This window comes from Apteryx rowi, unplaced genomic scaffold (assembly GCF_003343035.1).
Source record: "Apteryx rowi isolate R43461 unplaced genomic scaffold, aptRow1 scaffold_100, whole genome shotgun sequence".
Classification (NCBI taxonomy): domain Eukaryota; kingdom Metazoa; phylum Chordata; class Aves; order Apterygiformes; family Apterygidae; genus Apteryx; species Apteryx rowi.
In genome coordinates this window covers 70,980-86,580 of record NW_020447198.1, presented here as the reverse complement: position 1 = coordinate 86,580, position 15,601 = coordinate 70,980, and the positions used below count along the sequence as shown (strand labels likewise).

General features: G+C 38.3%; 1 protein-coding gene and 1 long non-coding RNA gene across 10 annotated transcripts in view; one reads left to right on the top strand and one right to left on the bottom strand.

Annotated features, from left to right (window-relative positions):
- The window catches only part of RABGAP1L (RAB GTPase activating protein 1 like), a 268,625-nt gene extending 261,195 nt beyond the window's left edge, over positions 1–7,430 (top strand). For all 8 annotated transcript variants that reach the window (XM_026063133.1, XM_026063169.1, XM_026063142.1 and 5 more), the window contains 6 exons: positions 7–117; positions 2,391–2,495; positions 3,635–3,718; positions 4,214–4,285; positions 5,238–5,435; positions 5,784–7,430. In XM_026063133.1, the coding sequence (XP_025918918.1) occupies positions 7–117; positions 2,391–2,495; positions 3,635–3,718; positions 4,214–4,285; positions 5,238–5,435; positions 5,784–5,939 (726 nt within the window). In that variant the 3' untranslated portion in view covers positions 5,940–7,430. The remainder of the gene's footprint in view (positions 1–6; positions 118–2,390; positions 2,496–3,634; positions 3,719–4,213; positions 4,286–5,237; positions 5,436–5,783) is intronic.
- LOC112964733 lies at positions 6,755–15,428 on the bottom strand. Of its 2 annotated transcripts, none has more exons than XR_003253060.1 (2): positions 15,293–15,428; positions 6,755–10,966 (listed from the first exon to the last, which is right to left on the bottom strand). It is a non-coding gene; the product is annotated as an uncharacterized LOC112964733 (long non-coding RNA). The 2 variants fall into 2 exon arrangements; XR_003253061.1 differs by lacking the exon at positions 15,293–15,428 and adding an exon at positions 15,162–15,272.
- Positions 15,429–15,601: the final 173 nt, after the last annotated feature.

The window sequence follows — 15,601 nt, the reverse complement described above, 5'->3', positions numbered from 1 at the left end:
CTGCAGAGGGAGAACCGCAGGCTCCAAGAGGCTAGCATGAGGCTGGAACAGGAGAACGATGACCTTGCACATGAACTCGTAACAAGCAAAATTGCCTTACGGAATGACTTGGACCAGGTGAGTCCATCACCAGCAGCAATGAGTCCAAGCTTAGACCGGGCAGCGCCAACTGTAGGAGCCCTGTTTTACATTCAACTGAAAGCATGAGTACAAAATTAAAAGCACTATTATTTGTGCCTTTATTTTCCTGACAGCCTCGTTTCTCATTCAGTCAGAAAATTAGATTTCCAAATGCATGCCGGTGTAGGCATACACAGTGGTGTCCTAAAGACATGGACACTGACTCGTCTTGTTGGGGTCAGTATTAGAAAAGATAGGCCATAATCTTTTAGGCAGATACTAAAGGATGAACATAACTTGAAAAAGGTATCACATACTCCTTGAAAGACTGCTTTCAAGGAAGTTGCCTTGCAGAATGTCTGCTACCTTTTCTGGATCTATTTTCCACAGTAGTTCCCAGTACAGCTAACAAAATTCAGAGATAATGAAGTAGCTTGGCACCAAAAATTAACAGGGTTCCTGGGCGACCTTTGATAACTGTTTTTATTTCCTATGAAGCCAGGAGTGTGGAGGACAACAGCTTTCAGAGCCATTTATCCTAGAACTGGCTTTCAGAGAATTACATGTTCCAATCTCCTCTTTGCTTTAGTGTTTTATATAATACTGATAAATTCCTTAGCAGCTGTTATTAACGTATTGAATACAGGAGGGCCATATTCCACCGTCCTTGGTGATTAGCACCTTCCTCAGTGAAGACAGTAGTACTTCTTGTAATGTAAAATCTATTCCTGTATGGGTCTCTCGATTTGATTTTCAGGAGTTTCAGACTTTCTTTATCTAACTTGGAAATTGTTAACATGTCATTGACCACAGTAGCTGCAATTTGTATTTCTATTTAGTGAAATCCTTGAGAATTAGACGCTGCTATTTTGGATCTATGTGATTCTAAAAATCTGAGCCATCCTGGTGAGCAAGAGCAGCCAGAGATGCATGGTGGAGTGGGGTCTTTTCATGTAAAGGCCAAAAATAATGTGTTGGGATGCTCTGTCTTCCCCAGGAATAGTTATATATAGAACAAGCTTAACGTTTGCTCCTCCCCATGTTGCTTTCTGAAGTATCAGGACACAGCTGTCAAGCAAGTACCCTTTGCCAGTCTTAGGTTTTAAACAGGTATTTTATCATAAATGTCCTTGCTATCCTGTACTTCTTTTGTCCTAAGATGTCAACCTTATCCCTCTTCCTTTCTTTTACTGATCTCTATCCCTTTCTTCTATACAGCCATTTGCAGACTAAGCAATGCAGGACTCCTCAGTCCATCTCTTTGGTTGTGGCCTTAATGGAACTGCTTCTGCTATCACCAGTAACACCCTCATTAATAATTAACACTGTGGCAGATAGATAAGCTAATATCCCCAGTAACGGTAGAAAAACAAAGTGTAATTCAGCGACAAGTTCTGTACTGTTATCCATTGTTTTACAGTGCCATTTGCCCTCTTGCATTTTCAACAAATTATGTGTTATTTGACCACAACCACTGCTTCTTCTAGCACCCAGTTACTGAACAGAATGAGTGGTGCGACGCAGTGTTTATCTCCCAGTTGAGGGGAGAGGTAGTCAGCAAAATATAATCAGACATTGACTAAATGTTTCTTTCCTAGTGATCAGTAAGGATAGTTATCATGAAACCAAAGCATTCCCCAGTACGTTTCACCATATTCTTGGCCCTTCACAGAAAGGAGAAAGTTGATGTTCTCCAGTACACACAGAGTATCTGGCTCCTCCTGGAAGTATTTATTTTGCATTGTTAACAAAACCTTTTTACCTGACAGTCCTGTTTGTCTCCTTTATACTCGTCTAAACCCTGACACTTTGTTAGGTACAGTGTAAGCACCTAACCTTTTCTGCAATATCTGTTTTTCCCCATTTACAGGTGTAAAAAATGGAATGAGTTAACTAAGATTACACAAGAGCTAAATCATGCTGCCCTCATTTGGATTAATATTGTTCCCAACAAAAATATTCTATGTATCATTGTTTGTATTAGGTTTGCATAAAGACATATGATCCGTGATCCTTGCTAACCTGTAATCTGAGCACGGATAGGATTTGGCAAAAGGGTCCTTTTGCTCAGTTGTTGAACCACAATGAAATAGCTTAGAAAATAGCTACCTGAAAAGGGTATTTCCTTTAAAAATAGGTCAGGTGAGCCATTTGAGGGCGAGAAAAGGCACCTCTAGAACCTAAATCTATAATATATGTGAGATATATACATGAATATGTTTCTATTGGAACAGATAACACCTAGATTACACTGGCTTTTCTAATTCTAGGCTGAAGACAAAGCAGATGTTCTGAACAAGGAACTTCTCCTGACCAAACAGAAGCTAGTGGAGACTGAGGAAGAGAAACGGAAGCAGGAAGAGGAAACTGCTCAGGTAAGACATATTCCAACTTTTTCCATTTAGCTGAACACAAGCAAAAGGATATGTAGAAAAGCATGTTGCAGTTATGGAAAGGATTCTGTCTCCAAACTGTAGTGGCAATAAAAAATTAGCATCACCACGGTAAATGTTTTTAAGAGTGATACATTTGCTAGTGTCTTCCTTTACTTAAGCTCTGAATGTCCAATGTATAAGAGGTCATTCTGGATTCAGCTGTTGGGCTCTTGAAATAAAGCTATTAATGTTCTTATCCTAAGCTAGAACCAACAGCACAATAGAGTTGAAGGTTTGGGGGTATTTTTGCTAACTAGACCTGGCCTCATTCTGCCTCATCTGCAAAATGTTCAATCTTATTTTTTAAGTTTACATATCTATAGGCTGAACAATGACGTATGTTTAAGTATGTTTCAGAAATGATACTCTGATTTCTATTTTTATTTTTGCCATTTGACAACAGTGACTGTAACAACCGAACAGTAATTTTTTCTCTCTCTCTAAAATGGAGGTTGCCAAAATCTGTTTGCTCTATGCTCTAAGGCCGTAGAGGCCTTTTCCCTACTGAAAGGGCTCTCAAAGCTTAATGGTTCTGAATGGTAAGGAAAGGAGTTAGCTGTATTTTATTGCAGTGCCACAGACGAAACCAGAATTGTTTCTCCTGTTAGGGAGATGAAAGTATGATAATGCTGGAGTGATTTTTCTCCCTGTTTAGTCTCAGAACAAACAAACAGGTAACCCATCCCCCCAAGCCTCCCCAAACCTGTTGTATAGTGTACAGAGGAAAAAAAACAAACAAAATGAAAAATTAAGATCGTCTGTAATGGTCTTGTTTTGTATTCTTTGGACCATGATACACCATTTAACAGAGAGAGAGAGAAAATTACTATATAGGAGAATGCTCTAAGCAGGGATACACTGTATCCCAATGTAGACTGGAGAGATTTTTGGGCTATAACTGAATATAATGTATATAATTTGTACATTGAGTAAACCAGACTTTTGTCTGAAGAACTGTGAATTGGTAAGAAAAAGCTGTAGTATTGCTATAAACACAGCAAAGCTTTGAGAACAATTTGATCACCCATATTGAAAACTTCTTTCAGCATACTGTGTAACTTCTCTCCTTGCATTCCTAGTTGAAGGAGGTCTTCAGGAAGCAGCTAGAGAAAGCAGAATCTGAGATTAAGAAAACCACAGCCATTATTGCCGAGTATAAACAGGTAATGTTCCATAGAAACTCTCTCATATTTACTTGTAAACTTTTTCAGCCTGAGAGCTGAATTTTCAGAGTTGTAGACCTCATCCTTTAAATAAGATGCATTACATTGCAAGCTTTTGGAGAGCAAGCATTATAGTCTATTATAATTCTTTATGTGGTTTTCCTAGTAGGCTGCTAATTTAGGGAACCAAGAATAACCTATCCTTTAGATATTCTTAGTATTGTAGGGTAAATGCTTCTTTCTTCTGTGACACAATGCAGTGTAAATGATATAAACCAATTTGTCCATAAAATGTTCCAGTCTCCATGTTAAGGTTCGATATTGAACACTGCCTTTTTCGGTCTTGTTATCACCAGCAGTGGATTTGTTAAGGGAAATGCATATCTGAGTGAGGCAGAGCTTAAGACATAGCTCTAACAAACATCACTGTTCAAAAGTACTTGTTAAATTTTAGTAAAGTAAACTTTATCTAAGGTATTGCTTTCTGTCCTGCAGATTTGTTCCCAGCTGAGTACCAGGCTGGAAAAACAGCAGGCAGCCAGTAAAGATGAGCTGGAAGTTGTGAAGGTGAGAATGATGCCTCTAAATATGAGATGTTTCTAACTCAAGTATTCCTAAATGCCAGTGATACAGATCAAAATATGAATGAAGTTAACTATAACAACAGTGGCATCCGTCAAGCTGCACTGATAGCCCCGCACTCATTTTTCATGGGATGTAAATAATTAAAGGCTATTTCCTTTCACAGTTGTTTTCCGTCTGCTGTATCTTCTATGTTTTTCCTTAGTTCTCAAGCTGAACCTTTGTTGCTTTCTGGTAGCAAATTTTTATCTCCTATTTATCACAAAAATAAATACAAGGATTGATGTTCCTATAATTTGCTGAAATAGTTCAATAGCTTGTTTTTGTTTGGATGAGGCCAGGCCAGCTGTGCTACATCTTCAGCCATGAGTGGTTCACCTCTTCAGGCAGCCTAAGAACCTTACTGTTGTGCATCAGATGCTGCTGACAAAAAGGGCTATTCTGTAAGATGCTTAAACTCCACTGCCAACAAGACAATACTGACCACTGCAGCCAAAACAGGGTGCTTGCTTCTGGGAAATATGGAAAAGCTACCTGCGTTTCTTTAAAATATCAAAAACTGTATTAACCTCAGCATTTGGTCAAGTGCTTTTATGCAAGACAAAAAGTCCCTAGAGTACAATTTTCTCTTCTGCGGTCTGCTGCCATTAATACTGCAAAATATTACAATGCCTTGATTACAAAAAGGTTTGTGTAATTCTACTCTAGAAGCAAAGTCTCTGTGCATAAACAGAATGTGCTAGGTAGTTTTAGGGATTCTTTTACTGTTCAGTATACCCTGTAAGTTCATGAACTTCTCAAATTCTTTACTGAAAACTTCAGCACTATACCATTCAACCATTATTAACAGAAAGCCAGTCTAATATAAAAATGTTTTTTTCCAGAAAACAGCAACTCCTGTAACATGGATTAAAAACAAGCTTTCTGCCTCTTTCAGGGTAAAGTGATGGCGTGCAAACACTGCAGTGAGATTTTCAGTAAGGAGGGGGCACTGAAGGTGCCTGCTGTAAGCAGGGAGAATCAAGGAATAGAAACGGATGATGAGAAGGATGCACTCACAAAGCAGCTGAGAGAGATGGAGCTGGAACTTGCACAGACCAAACTGCAGCTGGTGGAAGCCAAGTGCAAAATTCAGGTACATGGAATCCAACTACAGTGTGGTGGTCTCCATAACCTCGTTGCACTCTGTACATGGTAATTCTGAATCATGCAGAAAAATTGTTCCTAAAGGGAGCATATACCTTTACCAATGTATACTGGTGAACTTCCAGAATCTTACTTTCCTCTGTCTTTAAAAACAAAAAGAAATGTCTTCATATGTAGAAATACCTCCATAGCTTCAGCTGTTTGCTTGGTTTCAGTTTGTCCTCCTCTAGTGCCCTGGGAGGTTGGACGGAAAGTGTTTGATTGCAGGGATTGAGTCTGAAGATGCTCTTTTGTTAACTGTTATTTTTGATCAATTCTGACTATTCTGCTTTCTTAGGAGCTGGAGCACCAGAGAGGAGCCCTTATGAATGAAATCCAAGCTGCCAAAAACTCTTGGTTTAGCAAAACCCTGAACTCTATCAAAACCGCCACAGGCACACAGCCACCACAGCAGCCTCAGCCGCCTCTGCCACCCAAAGAGAGCAGTACATAGTTCCAGCCAGACCCCCGATACAAGAGCACAAAGAACAACATAACTCAGACAAACCCTGGAGGATTCTTCCAGTGGTCTCTCCTCTTGGGGAAAGGACAAAGGGCAGGAGTGCAGGCTTGAAGTGAAATTCTTCGGTGTTTTTCATTCATTCTGATGTGACCCTTTTCAAAGGGAAATAAAAAAGAAAATTGTGTTTTATGTTGAATTCCTATTTCCCAACTGCCTTGCTGAAAGCCACGTTCTGATACCTTCATACTTTTACAATTTATTTTATATGACTAGATGTTAAAATGAATAAACAATTCAAAACTAGGTCTTTAATACATGACTAATTATTCAAAATTATTTTTATCTTGCATAAAAGGTTTTTTCTTCTGGAGGAGGAGAGAGAATGGAGAATGTAAAGTACTGAAGCATAATCTCTTCACAGAAAGCACAGTGTAATAAGTACTAGTGTGTGTGCGGGTGTCAAGAATAACTCATGCCCTAGGACCATCTCAGAATTTTATTGCTGTGACTGTGTCCTGCAGAGAAGCACTTTTTGTAAAGCTTAGGCCATAGCAAAGATAGTCTTGTGCTCTCTTGGCACAATTGTTTGTGCTTCCCTGATAATTTCAGTTTTGATTGTTTTTTCTTCAGAAATGCAAGTAGTGCAATTCTTTGTAGCACTAAGTAGCACTGCTGTTTAAATGTTATTTACAGCTGAACTGGAATTTAACATAAAATTATTCCCTTTTTCTATTTCATTTTATACAAATTCCAAGATATAATTCCTTCCACTGGGAGAAAGGGAAAACTATTCAACATTTATTTGATTTTTTTTTTTTTTTTGCCAAGAAGCAGAGTGCAGACCTTGCATACGTTTGACTTTTTGTGAATCCTGTGCAATAAAGGGTAGGTTTTATGAATACAATTAATGACAAAATTTCCCTGGGTCTATATTCAGATTTTGAATTTGACACAGAAATGAGGCATTAAATTAAAAAAAAAAAGGTTTTTGCTGCACTGGTGAATAAAGCATCACAGAAACAAGATCTGTTTGCTGTAAGTGTTTGGTTAGGAAATGTTACGTTGGTGTGTTACTTATTTTTATAAATACAAAAATTTTCAAATGGAATACAACATCTAGACTTTTCCCATGGGATAGACTTCTCTGATGATTCCCAAATCTATCTGGTTGTTTTGTATCTCTAAAGGAAGAAAATTCAAAGGCATTTGTTTTGACTTAACGTAAAGTGTTTATAGAAATACTTATTTCATGGAAAATTAAACTATTGCTTGAACTGATGGGAATATTTTTTTAATTATATCCGACACGTCTATAAGAAGGTCTTGCAGGTAAATACCATTGCTGGACAAAAGGTTGTGCATTAATTTTTCCATTTACAAAATTGTTCCAGGGACATTAGTTCTGTTTTGATTATTATTTTTTTTAATTCTAAGGAATGCCATATCTTGTCAGTTTTGTACAATAAAATTTAATGATACTCATCTTGTGCTTTATTGTCAAGCATAATTGTGAATTATTTTAAACAGGGTAGTACAAATTTAATGTTTGTGTGTGCCAAATGGATCATTCTGAAAGGCAGTCAGCTGTTTGAAGTAGAGATCAAAATATAATCACTGTTCTGACACAACTATTCTGCAACTTGACAATGCAGATTCTATCTTCTAAGAGTAAGGAGTTAAAATTTTTAGTCTTTATAGTTTATAAACTTACTTGCAAGAACAGTGATTATGTGGAAAAAGCAGAAGGATTTTGTTTTGCCAGTAAAACAAAGATCTTTTTCTTTCCCAAGTCACTTTCTTGCTAGTAATATTTGCATAAATGTTTCCATTATGTGGAAGGTCTAACCCTTGCATTATTATTTCATTTATCAGTACCATTTCACACTTGAAATAAACTATGTAATAAAGTGGAAGTGACATTTAAGAATACCTGGTCAACCTTTGATTGTTATATTTGAGAGTACTGTGTTGATGAGTGACACTGATGGTTTGACGAGTGTCCAGATTTCTCATTTCATTTAACTTAAATCATACTCACAAGTGGATTTAAAACCTTGATTGGAAAAATGCAGTAATAATTAATGATTAAGACTATGATTCCCTGAGCAGCAGAGCTAAGGTAACAACTCACTGCTGCTGAAAGATCTTACTTCTTCTGCTCCCTGTTGTACAGTCATGTCCTTCCCTTGTTCTGGCCCATACTGGAGATGATTAAAAAAAAATGTGGGTGGATTTTTGTTTTTTTTTTTGGCTAATAAGCTTTTTTTCAAGTTATTGAGTTAACTAATCTCAAAGGGCCCAATGAGTGCAAGAGAATGAGGGGAAAATGGGAGCAGGACTTCCCCAGTTCATCAGAAAAGAGCTGTTAAGTAAGCCCACCATGTCTCATGGAATCGTAGCTTTGACATGACATCTTCTTTCTCAGTGTAGCAGCTCTCTGACTTTAGAAGTTTCTGTGACAAAAACATGTTTGCTACCTGCTAGCCATGATGAGTCCGAACACCTGTAGGAGTGGAAGCTAGCTTTCCCTGTGCCTCACACATCAGCAAAATGTTCAGAAGGCAATGGCTGAATTCTCTCTCTTGGCAATAACAAAGGCAGTAAATAATTTTCACCTTTCATCTGTAGCTGCCAGGTAGTGTTTGTAGCAGAGGCATTTGGAAAAGTAATATTTATATTTGGAAACTGAGTCGTCATAAAATTACTGAAAGAAGCAGCAAAATAACTCTATGGCATTTCTAAAGTAATTTTCTAGATGAGTAAGAATAGTTCAGAAACTCAGAAAGTAGCAAGACTGCAGGATTAAAACAGGCAAGCTAAAGTTCTACCTTAAATTCTACCTGTTGACTGTACGTACTATTATGATACTAAGTTTCCTATGAGATAAATATTTGGGTTTTAATTAGCCCTTTCAGCTGTGGCTGACAATGCTAAGTACCTTCTGGAAATATACACATACCCGAAGTGACTGACCTCTCTGGGATAGCAGATTCTGCATTTGTTTAGATTTTCAGTAGGAAACTTCATTAAATCAAAGTCTAACTAAAACTGCTATGTTCATGTGGCACTGGAATAACTAACGTAGCTCTCAAGCGTAGAGTGATTAAAAAATGTTTTTATCAGAGTCAGTATCAAACTATGTGTCCACATCAAACATATTAAAAGTAATTTGATTATATAAACTAATATATAAATAATTTATATAATAATCTATATATTAGTTTATATTAATATAAATCTTAACTAAATCTTGTTTTTTACTTTTATTGAGAACGCAAACTTTTGAAATAAGGCCTTTACTTTGATTAGGTGCAAACTTCCAAAGAATATTTTTAGTACAACTGTTGATTTTGTTGGATTCTAATCTGTTCCTGAGATGCCCAATATGGAAAGAATCTTTTTTTCCATTTTCAGAAGAAGTTGTTTTTACTTTGACTGTAACACTTTACAGGATAAATAAAGCAAGGTTGATTTAGTTACGTGGTGGATCTGTGAACTAGTCTCATATTATCTTTGTGAATCAAACATGATACTCTAAAATAATAATGCTTACTTCACTTAATTTAACAAATTATAAATTTATCCAGACAGAATTAAAACCGACAAAATAAAAAATATCGCTGCCTGGCTTTAATCCAAGAAACTGTAAATTCCCTGAGGTTCATATGCATTAATGTCTAGTGAAACCAGTATCTGGAAAGGTGGTCAGCCACGTAATCAGTACTGCCAGCTGACAAACATACCCTTGCCCTGCCCATTAATTAGTTTATTCTCTAATTTGCTACAGCTAAGTTACATATTAGATGAGCATTTTTTTTCCTGTCAGAAGTCTGAAAGGGCTTTTTGGTTGGCCCTTGAAATTTCTTTTCAGGTAGATACTTTTCACCCACGCCATTGTGTTAAAAACAGAACAAAGTAAAAACAGATGTTTACAAAGGGAGAGGGAGATGGAAAAAAAGCTGGTAGGTTTCTTCTTTCATTAGGAAAAGAAAGTCAAGCACAGCAAAAATTCAGACACCTTGACAAAGCATAAGGTATCCCATTGACTTCAGAGTCAGGATGCCACTCAATAACTAAATGGGGCAATTATGTTAGGAGTAAGTAATAATCTAACTTTACTGAAACTAAAGTATCAAGACTTAAAACTACGTAAGAAAGTCATGCTTTTCCACAGTCCTCCACAGGAAACTGGTACGGCTGAGTTCCCTTCCTTATACTAAGTAGTTGCATTGAAGTCCATGAAACTACTCTCATATGTGGGAGAACTATACCTCTTATTTTGATTATTAAACTGTTAGACTCAGGGATATTTGGCACACTTCTGCATAATCTAATAAGCCTAAAAACCTTTGGCATTGAAAACAGGAACTCTCTTGTCTTACATAATGCGGGTTTTTTTCCAACTGCTAGAGAGAAAATTTTAGTGCATGTCATTTTCAGAATGTGAAGATCAGGGCAGAGATTTTTGTGAAGACTAAATGACTGTTCTGGTTGACAAGCAACCATCCATTAGAGCTACCCTGCTAAATGGGCTGTTGTACAAGCAGCTGGCTTCACGAGACATGTAACACTGTGTATATCCAGGGCCGTGAGTATACACAGAACCGGACATCGCTTTGTTCTGGCAAACACAAAGGTGTGAACTAAATTCTTTTACTGTCTATTATGCTAATATCCTACTGGGAGCTGTCCCATTACCTCCTTCCAAATAATACTAAACAGAGACACAATGAAGCACTGATTTTTGGACCTTTGAGTTAGAACAGATATACATCACAGCACCCTTTAAAACTGAGCTAATTCGCAGATGGCATTTAGAGAAATTCAAAGAATTTGGAACTGGATCACTAACTCTCAGCATTGACCAAGAACCTATCTTTCCCAGCTCAGAAGTCTACATAATTTATTTCAGGATCATGACTTAACACATACAGGTTTTTCCTCCAGGAATACAGGGCTCTCCGTTTCTTCTGCATTTCCACTGCTTTGCTACTGAATGTATTTCATGCTGTTTTTACCTTAAAAAGAAAAGGTAGAAAGTTAGAACATTACTTCCTCTTATTTTCTTATTCAGTGGGACTCGCTTTTATTTAACCTGTAAAGGAATATATATGTATCTTTGGAAAACTATATCTTATATATAGAATAATATATAGGAAACTGAGTAACAAGGGGATAAATACATCAAAAGGATTTGGTATCATAAGTTTCATTTGTGATTTGATACCATGAGAATCCTGGGCTGTACTAATTTCCTTTCAGTTTCTCTTATTTTTGTATTTTATATAATACATGGATGCTACTACCAATGCAAACAAGAGCAGATGTTCTCAGATTTTTGTTCAGATCCCAATTCCCTCCTTCTAGTAATTCCCAGGGCTGCCTTGGTACAGCTACCATTTTCAGAAGCTGTACCAGGAGTTGCTGTTGGTTTCTCACATAAGACGACTCTTTATGGCTTGTTCAAACAGCAAAAAGATGGTAAGTGAAAGCAGAAACAGATCTAAGCAGATACAATATGGAGTCAGATCCCTCCCTTTCTGTAATTCAAGGTTGATTCACTTCACAACACTGAAAATAAAGACCAGCTTCAAAGCTGTGATCCACAATGACATTTTCCAGATTTGGGGTTACTCAGGCAAAGTTTGTTATCTGGGCGTGTCCCTAGTTCATAAAAATACACTTTGCTAAAGGGTTAGGAAAAAGGAGAATCATTGTGGTGTAAGACCTTTAACTGAGAACAACCCAATACTGCCAGTTCTTGTGCAACAAATCCCTGTATTATATAAAGTATAATATGGACATATAAGTGTAATGCTTGTTATTAAAAGTGCAATTTAATGTACATGGTCACAAAAAATGTTTACTTTTTTAATTGTTACAGAATTGTTTGGATCAGTACCTTGTTATCATTGTGTGAATGATGCCTTGTAAAATAAATGGAAATGCAAACAAAACGGGAATAAGGTGCTTATTTTCATAAGCCACTTGCTTAAGAAACAGTTTAAATGTGTCTGTAGTAATAAATAACTACTGTATCAGGTCTTCATACATAGTTTACTCAAGCTGGTTATTTTCAAGCAGCACTACTGTACTAAAACACAGTGATTTAGCAGCCAAGCCATCCAAAATGTGTGAGTGTTACATAGCTAATTTCAAACTGTTGGTATAATGTCCTTGTTCACAAGAAGCAACCTGTTCCACAAGAATCTGACAGACACTATGTTGGAGAGCTAATAGGTCATGTGGGGCCTCTTTTCCAAATGTTAGTCTGAAGTTTACAACACAGAGAATATCCTGATCAATATGCTTTTCCTGAAGGTTGTTGATATAAAAGATGGGGAAATAAGAGCTGTTCTTAAGGACTTGATGCTTCACTGGAAGTACACAAGAGAAACAGGCAAGTGAGCCATGACACGTCTAGAGGAGGAGAAGGATCAGGGAGCAGAAGGTACCAGCAAGAAACAGAAAACCTATTTATAACAGAGAAGCATGGCCAGGCAAGAACAGGACAGAATAAAAGTTATAGTACTCATTAAAGTTAGCAATTAGAAGTATTCAAATGCTTTATAAAACCGTTTTTTCCATGTGAACAATCGATCTAGTTTTTACAAGGATTTTTTTTTTCCTATTTAGATGAACAGCCACTGCTGCCTGCATAACTGGAAAAGCACACAGCACTTGAGAGGAAGATAACAAGGCATAAGGGTAGAAAAACTGAAGATAAATATTTGTAATTAATTAGTTCACCAGACAAGACATTGCTTTTGATTAACGTCCACATCACTATCCAAAGACTGTTTGCCATCAGTTTTGATCAGTACCTACACACAGAAGGAAGGGCTACTACAGGCTAGCTAAGGAGGTCACATCCTTTAGAAGCTCTTCCAGATGTTTTTCTGTCCCTAGAGCCGATGATCATTGAAAAACAATGTATTGCACAGTGTTTTGTCATCCAGAGAGTAGATTGGGGTCTAGCTGAGTTTGAATATTCCCACCAATCCTTATCTAGCTCCTTTTCCCCTTCCTGACTCAGGGACTGTTCGGATTCTTCTCTCTTTCGAGAGTGCCTGCCACTTGGCGACTTGGAAAAACGTGCACAGAAAACTGGGCTTTGTCAGGCTTTCTTTTCTTTCCAACTGGGGGGGATGCAGCATCCAGATGCTACTGCGGCTTCATGCAAAGAGCTGTGTGGAACATATTTTTACATTAGAAAAGAGATAAACTCTTCCACTTGTAAGCTGTCACTCTATGGCAGTGTCATGGGCACCAGAAGGCTCCTGATTTAAGCATACAAAATAAGCACTGGTTTTCAAAATGTCTAGCGAACGACTGAATTACAGGCTCACTTACACATGCATTTATGTATTAGTGAAACACATCATGTTTTCTCCTCTATCCAGAAATTAAATTATAAAGCAACACCAATTTAAATTCTAAAGCTATGAGAACGTCTTAACGCAAGACCACAACTGGGAGTGGAGAAACTCAAAGATTAGTAGTTAAGGAAATATCACAGGAAAGTTTCTTCTTGTCTCAGTGGCTGCTCAGCAGAAAGATCATAAGGAAACAATTCCTGAATATGCAACTGCTGTCAACAAATTAAATAACCATGCCACAGAAGTAAATTCCAGTTGACCATACTGTAATTTCCAGATAAAAATCAACTAGCCCAGCTTCAAATGCTATTGCTAAAGATCTACAGGATGAAGCTCAGTTCTATGAAAATTAAACGTAACTACAGAGTTAGTTATGCAGATTTTTCCTGACAGTTTCTCAGCTGCAGATCCTGAAACACTGGACCAGAGGGGTATGAGCAAGATTTCGGTAAATGCTATTAAAACTGCATTGTGCAACACAGCCTCGCAAGTTCTTGGCTTCAGATTTTCTATGAATCTGTTACCTTAATCTGATCTAATATCCTCCCTCACCCTCACCAATTCCCCTGCAAAAAACTCTCTTTAAAGATTATTTATGTTCACTTTAGAAGCAGGGAGAGAAAAAGAACTAAGCCCATAAATTGGAGAGTGAGCTGGCATTCCTCAACTCAGTAAATTAAATGCTATAATTGGCAACCTATCTTATAGAGAAATCTACTTTTTCAACACCGAGTGGCTGTATACTCCTTTGTGTTCCAATCTTTATGAGGACATTTGGAGGCAAAAGTTGACTCTTCCACTTATCTACTTACAGAAAGATTCCATCAGCTTTTTTTTTTTCTGGGAAATTTTAATGCTTACTGGGACCTGGGAATACAGCAGCTTTTTTTTTTTTTTTTCCTAGCTGATTTAGTAAAGGTGGTGAGAAACACCTTGCAATACTCTCTCCATGGAGCAATTGCAACTGAGGTTGTAATACCCAGGAAGGTCATTTCAACTCTTCTCTAAAGGCATAATGATTGACTCTATATTGCAATTGAAGTGGTTTCCAATTTGTGGCTGCCTCTTAATCAGAACAAAAATCACTAATCCTCACCAAAAAATTTATGGCTTCCAACTACTACTTCCCAGGGCAAGTGGACAGCTTGTGTCTCACTGATAATTTTTGAATCTATAAACTCAGGATGAATTTAAGTAGATTTTTATAGATGAATCTAAAATCAGAAAAGAACTCATGGTTGGTGATTTCTGCTTTGAAAACCCTTAACATAAAGTTGCAGAGTATTTCCAGAAGAAAGGCTTAACTACTTAAGAAAAAAAAAAATTCAGTTCCAGACTCAGTTTATGTCAGCGCCGTACTCCTAAACATGTGCCCAAAACAACTGCCATTTACAAGAACATGCAAGTTTTCCAACCTTGGTGCACTGTAAATTGATGAAAGTCACTTATTACAAAGGCTGCTTTCTTTCCAGAGTACCCTATTGTCAAGCGTTGGCCTGATTTGGGATAAGGCGAAGAGAGATGAGCAGATGCTGTTGCCATCATGCTGGCATTGAGCTGATGTCTGGTGATGCTTTTTAGCTTTATGCAAACAGCGCTCTGGGGCTCAGCTTAACTGGACTGATCCCTTTATATGCCCACAGCTAATACAGCCCAGCTATCAAATAGTGCACTGGTGTTTAACAAAAAATTTGCGTTTAATAAAAAAGCTCACCAACTCGAATTAGAGCCCAGCAAGCACTTCAGGCAGGAGCATGAAAGCTTTACTGACACTTAAGAGATTCTGGCACACCAGCATATGCGGCAATTTTCTGTACATGAAAGATTTCCTTACCTATAGCAGGGTTACTAGAAAGATTTCAATATTCAGAAAAAGCATATTTAGGCAGGTTATGGTCCTGTTTCCAAATTACAGTAATCATAGACGGAAGGGAGAAACCCTGGTGTCAAGACACAGACTCGTACCCAACGCGTACGCAGCTCGCGGGGGCACACGAAGGACCGCCGTGCCCTCTGGCTCCAGCCTCCTCAGAGACCGCCTRGGGCCGGAGCAAATGCGCCCGGTGGCCTGCGGCCGCGGCTGCCGTCGGACCGTCCGCCTCCTCCCCGCCCGGCTGCAGGGCGCCCGACCCGGGGCCGCAGCGCCASGCGGCGCCGCCTCAGCTTGGCGGGCGGGAGCGCTGAACCCCCACCAAAGCAGCGCGCCCTCACCCGGCCGCCAACGGCCGCCTAACGGTCGCGCCAGCGCCGCCCCTCCCCCGCACGGCGCGCACG